Source organism: Gambusia affinis, linkage group LG17 (genome assembly GCF_019740435.1).
Source record: "Gambusia affinis linkage group LG17, SWU_Gaff_1.0, whole genome shotgun sequence".
Taxonomy (NCBI): Eukaryota; Metazoa; Chordata; class Actinopteri; order Cyprinodontiformes; family Poeciliidae; genus Gambusia; species Gambusia affinis.
Window position 1 is genome coordinate 3,903,775 of NC_057884.1, and position 11,471 is coordinate 3,915,245.

The 11,471-nt window shown below is 40.4% G+C and overlaps 2 protein-coding genes across 3 annotated transcripts; one reads left to right on the forward strand and one right to left on the reverse strand.

Moving 5' to 3' along the window:
* Positions 1–279: 279 nt before the first annotated feature.
* On the forward strand, positions 280–6,110 carry enoph1 (enolase-phosphatase 1). The gene is made up of 6 exons (XM_044096726.1): positions 280–648; positions 1,134–1,235; positions 1,331–1,533; positions 1,651–1,783; positions 1,879–2,002; positions 2,802–6,110. Exons 1-6 carry the CDS (start codon positions 565–567, stop codon positions 2,939–2,941), a joined length of 786 nt encoding a protein of 261 aa, XP_043952661.1. The 5' UTR covers positions 280–564; the 3' UTR covers positions 2,942–6,110.
* On the reverse strand, positions 3,349–11,280 carry tmem150c (transmembrane protein 150C). 2 transcript variants are annotated; one of them, XM_044096728.1, is made up of 8 exons: positions 11,029–11,280; positions 10,340–10,423; positions 8,913–8,966; positions 8,800–8,835; positions 8,644–8,711; positions 8,173–8,300; positions 7,917–8,100; positions 3,349–6,060 (listed from the first exon to the last, which is right to left on the reverse strand). In XM_044096728.1, the coding sequence occupies exons 2-8, from the start codon at positions 10,420–10,422 to the stop codon at positions 6,005–6,007; spliced, it is 609 nt and encodes a 202-aa protein (XP_043952663.1). In that variant the 5' UTR covers position 10,423; positions 11,029–11,280; the 3' UTR covers positions 3,349–6,004. The 2 variants fall into 2 exon arrangements, with proteins under 2 accessions (XP_043952663.1, XP_043952662.1); XM_044096727.1 differs by having other exon boundaries at positions 3,349–6,438; positions 11,029–11,275.
* Between the last annotated feature and the right edge of the window lie 191 nt (positions 11,281–11,471).

Below are 11,471 nucleotides of genomic sequence, written 5' to 3' on the forward strand. Positions count from 1 at the left end.
AATAAATAATTGAAAACATAACCCTGTGTATTTAATTTATATTATGTTTAGATAGATAGATAGATAGATAGATAGATAGATAGATAGATAGATAGATAGATAGATAGATAGATAGATAGATAGATAGATAGATAGATAGATAGATAGATAGATAGATAGATAGATAGATAGATAGATAGATAGATAGATAGATAGATAGATAGATAGATAGATAGATAGATAGATAGATAGATTTTACAAAATACCACTCACAATATGGCGTCTATGTCAAAGGGGATAATATCGCCACCTGCTGGACTGGAGGTTGAAGCGACAGAGCAGAACATGTGAGCTGGTGACAGCTTTGTGCGGTAGCTAACTGTGGTGTAATGGCGTCTTCAGTCAGTTAGAGGTAAACCCCTGGTTTACCTTGTTTTGTTGCTAAACTCTACCGTGTCCCGCCTGTCCGGCCCAGAGAAGCGGGAAGAGAGGGGCGCTGCTGGGCTGTAACATAGTACTGCTCCTGCTAGCTTAGCTAACGTCAGCCAGCTAACCCACTGCCAGCGGTAAACACTCGGGTCAAAAATGGCCTCGGTTTCGATTCCTGCCTGCACCACTGCACTTTTACTGGACATCGAGGGAACCACTACGCCAATCACATTTGTTAAGGCGAGTTTTATTTGTTTAAACCAACAGTCTTGTTCAAGGAAAATTTAGTTGTGCTAACAGCTTTCTGGTACCGGCTAGCTCATAGTAAAACATTGTTTTTCGGTTAGAAAAACAAACAAACAGTAATGTCTTTATATTTCGTGTTTAGCTTTCCTGCTTTCATTGTTTGCTCAGAAATCATACAGATCCTTTATGCTAGCTTCACGTTCTACGATTAGTGGCGTAAATAGCGCTTTCCTCTCGTGAAGATTGACGTCATCAACCAAGCCCCTTTTAGAGATTGTTTTCCTTTTTTTATTTTACCCAGTCACGTCTGTTGCCATGAGAATTGCCAATTGTCTTTGTATTTTACTTAAGAAGCATCAAGACCAAGGTGGCTTGAATGCACCATAATATTAGATCCAATATAGGTCTTATTTTTTTATTTTTTTTAAAGAAATACAAGCAATTGACTCTCTGTATTGGTGATTTTATCATTTTTTCAGGACATACTGTTTCCTTATATCAGAGATCATCTTGAGGATCACCTGTCCGCTCACTGGGAGGAAGATGAGTGCAAACAAGATGTCCATCTGCTCAAAAAGCAGGTGCGTTGTGTATTACACTGAGAATCACTGGGGATCTGGAAAACACTCAGCGACTGATCTAACGGACCCTCTAAAAGCCCGGCCTGTCCTTTTAGATGGAAGAGGACATGAGGCAGAACCGGGCGTGTCCCGTCCACACCGTGGACCAGACGGTCCACACGGACGAGGAGAAGGCCATCAGGGAGGTGGTGGAGAACGTGATGTGGCAAATGGCGGCGGATAGGAAGTCCACGGCGCTCAAGCAGCTGCAGGGCCACATGTGGAGGGCGGCCTACACGTCTGGGAGAATCAAAGGCGAGTAAGTACGCCGATGTGTTCGCTCACTTACCAAGATTTAAAAATATTTATTTTTTGAAAAATGACTGCATTTCTTGACGATGTCGTGTGTTTATGTTTGTGTTGCGTTTGCGAACAGGATCTACCCCGACGTGGTGCCGTCCATCAAAATGTGGCGGGAACGCGGCCTGAAGGTTTACATCTACTCCTCTGGCAGCGTGGAGGCCCAGAAGCTCCTGTTCGGACACTCGGTGGAAGGAGACGTTTTAGACGTGAGCCGCTCATCTAGACTTAACGGGGTTTTTGCTTCCGCGAAGTTCGGAGCGCCGTGTTGTCCCAACTGTTCCGGTCCTGTGTGTGATTTCAGCTCTTCGACGGCCACTTCGACACCACGATAGGAGCCAAAGTGGACTCAAAGAGCTACGAGCGGATCGCCGAGCGGATCGACAGTCAGCCGGAAGAAATCACCTTCCTCACCGACGTCAGCAGAGGTGAGCCGCGCCTCGCCGTGTCGGACCGGCTGGACCGGAGGAGCCGGTTATGCCGGCTTCCTGTCTGTTCTGCTGCTTCAGAGTCACAACTGCTCTGAAAAACGTTGACTGAAAACGATTAATAAAACCACTGTAGTTTAAAAAAAAAGAAATGGATATAACTGCAAATTCAGATTTGAGCTAATTTCCAGTTTTTCATGGAGTGATTGTATTTAATATCAGTAACAAATTGACACTAAAAGTACCAATCAATTTATTTACAACCATTTTTCTTATTATTCTGGGAACCTTTTGCAAATGTCAACATTTAATAGAAGAAAATGTAGCCGCCATTTAAAAAAAAAAAGAAGTTTTATTTACATTAAAACCAAAAAAGATGAATAAAATAGTTGCTATATAAAAATTACAGCAGATTTCCTGTAGTATTTACCAACATTTTTTTATTTTTTTTTTAAAGTGAGGTAATATTTGTGACTCCAAGACATTTTTTGATGAGACAAAAATGTCTCTTTGGATTGTAATAATTTTTGTCATCAAGGTGAAAACCAAATATTTTTAATACTTTCGCTTCACTGTGTGATTATGCTACTCTCGTACCGGACTGGGCGTCAGATTGAGAGGCTTCAGGTGTTGTTATATTTACATCTACAGTGTGATCCGTCCAGGTTCACGTTGGAAAAACTCCTGACTGTGTCGTAAACGTATGGTGAGCTGTCGCCGTTCTCGGGCTGGAGAGCGAACCGGCCTCGCGGTGAAAGCTTGTGTCAAACCGTCCTCACCCGTGGTTTTGTGGTTGCAGAGGCCAAAGCGGCGGAGGAAGCCGGGCTGAACGTCCTGCTAGTGGTCCGGCCCGGAAACATGGAGCTGACGGACGAGGAGAGCGCCCACTACAACCTCATTACCTCCTTTAGTCAACTTCAGCTGACGGGGCGAGCTTAACGCTGAGGCAGTCCGCTTCTCCTCTACCATCCCTGACTTTCTTTCTTTTCTTTTTTTTTTAACTTTTATATCTACTCTGGTGTTCTTGATTTTGACTGTTGGCAGGAACTGGGACTTTTTATTATTTTTTGTTTACTGTATGGCTAATTATGTAGCCTTGAATAAGTATTCCTCTTCCTCAAACTTTTCCACATTTTGTCATTTGCCATAGCTCGAAACTTCAGTATATATATATTATATATATATTATATATATATATACAGTCAGCCGTAGACCAACAAAACATTGTGCGTAATTGTGATGAAAATCTGGTACATAATTTTAAAAAATTTACCAAATTTTTGCCGCGGCTCTTGGGCTCAGTCAGGTGAACATGATGCTGCCACCACCGTGTTTTTTTGTGACGATGAAAGCTTGCCGTGTGCCCTGCGTGATTCTGAAGCAAAGTTCTCTACCAATCGCTTCAGTGGGTCTCTGCTTTGACTAGACCACTCCAACACGAGAACATTGCTCATTAGGGTCACTCCACCTCCGTCTCAAGGGTTTTACGGCTTTCCAGCAGGTTTTCTTTCCATCAATAGAAACCCCACAACATCACGTTGTCACCACTGTGCGTCGCAGCGAAGATGTTTTCAGAATAGTTTGCATTGTTGCTCTTTAAGCTGTGTGGGTTTTTTAAAAATATCTCTACAACTACAACCCTGTTTGTTCTCTAATATACCTGCGACGCCTTCACAGAACATCTGGATTTCTCAGTCTCTCCAGAGAGATGCTACAAATGCAAATTCGGTCGTTGTTCTTGCAATTTCGCTTCATTTTCAGCTTCATCCTTTTCTGACCAACCACTGCATCTCTCCACCAGAAGATAAAAGACGAGCTAGCCCTTGCAACTCTGTCATATTAGGCTTGTTGCTACTTCTTTTGCAGTCATTGCTTTCCAGTCAATCCTTTTCCATTTCTCTACAGAAGTTGTGTTCGCTGTTGCTTTCCACACATTTAAAATACATTTTTAATGCCCATCAGTCAGAGATTAGACGTTAGTGCAGAGGCAGCAGCAGGACAATGACATGGGTTTTTTTCTGAGAGGATAGATTACAACTTGATGAGAAAGTCAGAGGAAAGGGAAGGTTATGTGTAACATTTCAAGTTTTTTACAAGATGGCAAAAATAAAGTAAAAAATAAAACATCACAAATTTACTTAAAATGTGCTGCAAAATGAGTAATTTTAGGCCACGACGTAGATGAAAATGACTAAAACCTTCTCTGTCCACTGCGATTATATTTAAGGGTATCAGAGTAAAGCAGCTGAATAGAAATAACTTCAGATTTTGTATTTGCTAAAAATGTTATTTGCTTCCACTTTACTATTATTTGCTCCTTTTTTATGTTGGTCTAGTCCATAAAACACATAGAAGTTTGACAAAATGTGGAAAAGCTGAATGCTCTTTGCTTGGCGTTTGTATCCCTGAAATCACGGCAGGAATGCCTTCATTTGTACAGAGTGATGTAACGACCAGAAGCGGGAGGTCGGTGTCATGGCAACCCAAACTGGACTGTGAGACCGTGGATAGGTGCTGTGCAATCACAGAAACTGTGAGGTTATTACTTGACGTTTGAACTTTTAGGTGAACCGTGTGTCTGACTTCCACTTTCCAGCTGTTTGTGTAGGAGCGTGATGTCACCGTCGTCTGCCTGTGCGACTACGAGACGCTCTTCATTCGGAACCTCTGGTTGTGTTTTAGAGCGTAGAATCACTGTGTGAAAGTCTTAACCTCACGGCAGGCAGACGTTGTCTGTCTTAACGTGTGTCGTCTGTAACGGAGGAGGAAAACGGTGCCGGAGCGACGATCAAATGTGTAAACGGAGTCGGTACTAATTCAGAAATAAACACCTTCTCTCACACAAGACGCCTGCGTCTCTTTAGTTTGAGCCGTTTTAAAATGAAACTATAAAAACCATTTATTTTATTTTTTATTTTTTTTGACGAAACTCTTGTATGCAATGATTGAATATCTAAACTTTTACTACTAGGAAACTGTCGGCATCTTGACTTTGAAGCAGAAATGAATTTTTAGCAAACTCGGTTAGCTTTAGCTAACTACCTATCATTGTTATGATAAGTAGGGGATACATAAAATTTTGTATGAACCAAGTTTACATAGAGCCACAGATGTACAATAAAGAATAAGAAATTCCATCTTATTTCACTTGGACAATTTTTCCTTCCACTCAACTTTCTACCCTATCTAATACGCTTGGAGACATCAATGGAACATCCAGCTTTAATAATTTTGTGGTTTTCTCCACAACGTGGAAAGTGTCAGTTATTTATTTTTTATTTTTCTTATGTATTTAATACTCAGAATTAGTCAAATTGAGTTTTAGCTTTTCGTAGCTGTAAGCCAGAATGATTTACATGAACATCTGAAACATTTTCCTGTGTAATGAGTCCGAGTTGAACTTCTTGATCTGCTCTGCTGAAATGAATGAACCTTTCACATATGTGACGCATGCAGAACAAGAGAATAGAAATGAAGTACAACACTATAGTAATAACATACATTCTTGTAATCAAAAATAAAAGTACACATTTTTCTGTCATGAAAATCTCAACTTATAGCTTTAAACATTTAAAATCTATTTGTTTGGCATCTCTTCCAGTTTGATGGTATATTTTTACCAAGGCTAAACCAGCCATATGTTGACATCCTATAACAAGGAGGTCAACATTTTCAAAGGATTCAGTCCAGAACCTCATCAGAGTTCATGAGTTCTACTTTTTCTCTGTCTACTCGTCTGCAGTTTCACACATTATAATCCAAACATGTTTTAGAGCTCACACATTGTTCTTCAACTCCATGTCTCCAATTGGAGACATGGAGTTGTCCAATACCAAACCAACAAATCTCCTCTATTCTGCTCAGAATTTGTGATAAATTTAAGGTCCCTGACATATTTAATTTTTTCACACTGCGACTCAGCTGTTGCATTGATCAAATCTGATTTATACAAGCCTGCCTGTCTGCCGTCCATCAGTGCAGGATCATAGTGTCACATCCAGCTTAGCGGCGATCAGCACCAGTTAGAAGACCAAACTTCCTTAGATGTAAACATGAAGCTGTATCAAGTATCTCATTAAGACAAATCAAAATATATCATGAAGATAAATATATATATATATGTATATATATATATATATATATGAAACACTAATACAAAGCATAACATTGTAACATGACATTGTAACCAACTTGAATAGTGAGATATGTTCAGGTGTTCAAACACAAGACCTTGTGGCACTCCTATAGCTCTAGCTGCTGCTCTCTGGAGCCATTAGCATCTTCACACTGACTCTGACGCTCTACCGTGTCCCGGCACACCACCTCAAAGCGGCAGTGACGAAAGTCAATGGCAAAAGTGCTGATGTATATGAGAAAGAGCATGACCACGGCCCACTGGCAGCGAACCGTGTGCATGTGGGGGATAACAGCCAGGACTGCATCGGGAGAGTCAAGGATGAAGACGGGAAGGCAATAACTGAACATTGAATCTCACAAATATAACATTAAGACAAATAGCAAACAGTGGTAGGGTGTTAATGCGCTAATAGCGGAGCTCATTTTTCATCCAGCGCTTTAGCCCTTTTAATAATTTGGAAAATGTTTACCCTACTTATGTTCCCCTACATGAATTTTTCTAAATTTACTTGGCTGTTGTGAAAACTAATGTCTAGTTTACTGTAAGTGCTTCAGAGTTAGCCTAATAGTTAGTGATGCCCACCATTGGTAAACAAAACAGAGTCCTAGAACATTTCTGCTAATAACCAACAGGCTAATTAATGTCCTCCTAGTAAACCACCGTTCTCTGTCTCAGATCAACAAATTGGAGCTAAGAAATGTAAAAATGTTTTTCTCACTATAGACACGTTGCATGTTATGGTTTACATCTGGCAATTTCCCGCGTGTGCACAACGCTGGAGGGCAAAAAGAATTCTTTTACTTGCCACCCATAGCTGCACTGTTGCGGCAGAACAACTCTATTAATAGAATAAAACCTGGAGATGTAGGTATTATGATTTAGTACAGCCCGCCACAGCAAAGGGAAAATAACTCAAAAAAATGTTGAAGAATAACTCAAAACCACTTGTGTTCTTTTTGTTTCTCTTGCTCTCTGTGTTGGCTGCACTACACACAGACTTGTTGCCATTAGCTACCACAGCAATAGCTAATCTGTCACAGCGGTAGATTAGCACAGCAGCGTTTGATTAGCTAATTTAAATACCTGCTCTACACCAGAGTTGGCGTGTAGGTCGCCTTTTCTTTATTTTGTAACTGAACCGAAACACGAAATTCTGCAGCACACCTACTTGGTAAAATTGTCAAAGTCAAGCTAGCATAACTGATCTACTTCCCTTTCTTTAGCTATTTTTTAAAGGTATAACTTTTTCCTGACCTTGTTCTCTAATTGTAATGTTGACAATTAGTAGCAAACCCTTTTTCTTTTATGTCACATGTACATTTAGGATTTAGCGCATTATGTTGACAACTTGATAGCTAAAACTAATAGTAGTCATCATCGGCTAACAGGATTTTGCCCTCCAGCAGTGAGCTGGGGGACGGGATCTTTGTGATGTCACACTGCAACGTGCCTTTAGGCAAGAAGGCAAATATGGAGGAAGGTACTCTGGACAGATTAGATCTATAAGGAACCTTTTGGAATTTGCTTCTAAAACCCTGTGTAAAGGAAAAGAAACTCTAAACACTAAGCACACCATTCCTACAGTGAAAGATGGTGGTAGCAGAACCCTGCTTTTCCTCAGGAGACAGAGAAGCTGGATAGAGGTGACGGGAAGATGGATGTAATTGAACACAAGACAATCCTAGAAGTAAACCTGCTAGAGGATGGAGAAAACCTGAGACTGGGTCACAAGTTTTCCTTTACCCAGTACTACCAGTTGTCAGTGTGAAAGGATACCATGCTTCAGTATAATGCAGAGTGAGATGGCCGCAGACAGCACCAAACGGCCGATAGCAACCACCTTCCCCTGGTTGTTCAGGTTAACTTTCCAGGTGATGTAAGTCTGAAGCCAGCAGTACAAGTTGCCCAGTATAAACGCCAGGAACGTGCCCAAGTTGTGAATCACCGACATCTCAAGGAGCTACAAAAACAGACGCGAGTCAGTCTGTCACAGTCCGGATTTGGAGTTGATTTCTCAATGATCAGCGGTTACCTGGAAGTTTCCCACAATCGTCATCCCAAAACAGGCGATGGAGAAACACACCACACTGAAAATGTTCAGCCACCTCTTGTCTAATTTGGTCTTCAGCTGGAAGTACCTGAGGATGCCCACGACAAACGCTGAAACAGAGGATTGGTGAAAGTGGGAAGAGCCACAGGGGTCAACGACAGCGTACCAATCATGATCAGAAAGTTTATTCGAAATAGAACAATTAGGATTTATACCGCTTAAACTTTTTCATATTTTGCCAAACAACAACCACAAACATTAATATATTTAATTGGGATTTAATGTGAAATTGTGACACCTAGTGGTGTACGATGGTGAAGTAGAAAGAAAATGATACATGACGGTAAACGTTTTTTTTTGTTTTGTTTTTTAGCCTCTTTTTTTCTTTGCATGCAACCAATTGCCTTCAGACGCCATCAGCCTGGACTTTGTATCTGAATGGCGTTTCTTTACCTGCGAACGCTGCCAGGTTCAAGATCTCACTGAAGTAGCAGCTGGCTGGGGGGAAATTCCCTGTGAAGCTGATAAAACACAAAGTACGATAAAATAACAGCAAGCGGCTCTGGCTTCACTGTTAAAAGGAGAATGTAGGACTAGTGCAGTGTTTACCTGATGTAGGGAGGATATGCAGATAGATTTCCCTTTCTAGAAATAAAAAAACAAAAGAAGATCTTATTCCACTGTGTAAATATTGGTTGTCCCTCAGCGAGAGTAAGTCGTACCTGTATGCTGAGGTCAGAGGCAGCACTTTCCCATGGTGGAGAGCAATGAAGTACCTGTTTGAGGTGGCAGAACAGAAGCACAGAGGCGTGTTAGGAACAGGATGCGCTGCAGCGGTGGAGCATGCACCATTCAAAAAACATCACATTTTACCACTTGGCTTTTACCATCAAAAAGTTTGTGAAAGTGGGAAAAAGTAAATAAATAAAAATAACCAATCTGCTTTTTAAGTAATGGTGGGTTCACACCAAACGCGCTTTGAGCATCTGGTTTACATTCAACGTCTAGGTGGAGCGTCTGACGCGTTCAAGGCGTCAAAACAGTCCAAACGGTTCAAATCACGCCGTGACGGCCCTCGACGCGCCTCCACTTAAGACTCTGAATGTCAACCTGACGCGCCTGACGCTCCAGACGCGTTTGGTGTTGTGGAGAAATAAAAATGTAATAATCAATCATACTCATTTTTGTGTGAGTTTTGCGTATTTTCGAATATTGCAATCACACCTTTTGAATATCAAATGTAATGCTTCCTGTTGCTAAACTGTGTGTTCCCATTATAGTTTGAAATGTTCCAGCCGAGGATATGATGATCAGGAGCTGTTAGATAAGGAGCGCAAATTATGGTAGAACAGGATGTAGCCGTATGGAATGTTCTACCGTGCAAAAGTATCTGGTAGAAACGTATGAAACGTAGTACGTAGAAGAAAACACGACTCCTCCAATGGTTGGTAGCCAAGCGTGGAGTGTTTTATGCAGGAGAGGATTTGACAGTTTGTGTGTAGTTGGAGGGGTTCACAATGTCTATGAGGATGGAAATACTCATTGCCATCACCCTAATCTGTCCACAGGTTCTCTATCAGAATAACGAGATGTTGATTTTTACCTCCATCACACAAAGCATGTCAGTAAAAGTAAAATATTTCTTTACAACTAAATCTAGGGATATGAACACTGTTGGACTTAACTATAAACGGTTTATATTTAAATAATTTTAAACATAAGAAAAGGTGAGAACTCATTTAATAGTCTGATAAAGGAGTTTTAGCTCAGTTTATTTTATTTATTTATTTTTTTACCATAATAAGATGTTTCAATTTCCTTATTTCTTAATAAATATTAAATTGATATTGAGGAAGTCCATTTTTTTAATGGTAGTTCACCTTTGAATATTTCTGTTTTAGGAATTCACTAAAGGTACAGGTATTAGTAATTTCTTTTAAACATATCCTGGTTACAGTTTTAAGATTTTAGAAAAACCTTTTTGCCATTTGATTCTCCAACTCAAAAGCACATTAATAATCTATTGATGAGTCGTGTTGATTCTCGAGTTGTTGGTTTTTGGTTTTTTGTCCAGTCTCTATTTATTGTTTAGGCATCAACTCTTTATGTATTTATTTATGAATAAAGGTCAAAAAGAGGTTGAACTTACACGACCCAAAGTCCAGCAGCAGTAAACATGGAGAGGATGGGAGATAAGAGGACCAGCGGTCTGCACCACCACATGTTCACCATTCTGATGTCACACACACACACACACACCCACACACACACACACACACAGCATTACGTCACATAACGATAATGAGCTCTTTGTTAGCTATAAAGCATATAGAAAGCAAATAAGCAATTATAACATCTTCAGTTTTTCCATTTCTAGTTGTCGGTTTTATTTTCATAGCTCAATTTTAAATTGAGCTGAATTCAATGCATCTCTTGTTAGAAATATTGCATGTCCCTCTTTTATTCTTGTTTTTTGGCAATGAAACTAATTATTAAAAGACATTTCAGAGCAGATAAAAGCAGAATAACGTTAAGCTAATTCCGTTTGAACCTGAGCTGCAGCTATTCAGCCATTAAACTTGGTGAAAGGAAGCGCGTTTCCTTGCAGCTCTAATGACAGTTCTGGTCATATCTGCAGTCACAGTTTTACTGTGACCATATTTTAACGCTTAAATTGTCCAAAAATACCGAGAGAAATCTATTCCACCGCTAAATAATAAACGGAGGGAGTCAGACGTAACAACGTCACAAACACGTCCTGACACGAAACGTGGCGTTCCTCCGTCTTAAAGTCGGACGGCGAAAGCGGGTGTTTTACTGTGTGAGGCGAGGCCTTACCTCTCCCTGGGTTCGGTGGGTTCGTTCAATGCAGTTGGGTTCAGTTGAATAGAAAATGAACTTTCTCCTGCTGAAAGCTAAAACCAGATATTTCCCGAGGCTTTAGCTGCATTCAACCCGGCACATGGGCGGAAAAAGAACCAGGGTGCCCTGGGGATCCACACCTCTCTCTCTAAATACAAAGAAGAAGAAAGTCTACAAGGTGATGGCCCAGAATCGTTTCTGATTGGCCCGTTTATTTTCAGGACAGGAGCTTCTTGAAATACAGGTGGAGGACGGAAAACACTGAATCATGTTTGCACAGAGCAATACCATGATTTAAAATAAATTTACTTAAAAAAAATAAAAGAATTCTTGATATTGAAGCCATAAATGATTTTCCCATTAGAATCCACTGAATGTGAACATATACATTTTACATAAAAAGTATAATTGTGTGTGAT

What these genes read in the sequence shown, in the direction of transcription:
- tmem150c (XM_044096727.1), bottom strand. Translation starts at nt 10,422, where the DNA reads ATGGTGAACATGTGGTGGTGCAGACCGCTGGTCCTCTTATCTCCCATC. An exon ending in CGATTGTGGGAAACTTCCAG is followed by an intron (nt 8,101 to 8,172) that starts GTAACCGCTGAT and finishes CTGTTTTTGTAG; the next exon opens with CTCCTTGAGATGTCGGTGAT. An exon ending in CTGCATTATACTGAAGCATG is followed by an intron (nt 6,439 to 7,916) that starts GTATCCTTTCAC and finishes CTCCCGATGCAG; the next exon opens with TCCTGGCTGTTATCCCCCAC.
- enoph1 (XM_044096726.1), top strand. Translation starts at nt 565, where the DNA reads ATGGCCTCGGTTTCGATTCCTGCCTGCACCACTGCACTTTTACTGGAC. An exon ending in TCTGGGAGAATCAAAGGCGA is followed by an intron (nt 1,534 to 1,650) that starts GTAAGTACGCCG and finishes GTTTGCGAACAG; the next exon opens with GATCTACCCCGACGTGGTGC. An exon ending in CCTCACCGACGTCAGCAGAG is followed by an intron (nt 2,003 to 2,801) that starts GTGAGCCGCGCC and finishes TTGTGGTTGCAG; the next exon opens with AGGCCAAAGCGGCGGAGGAA.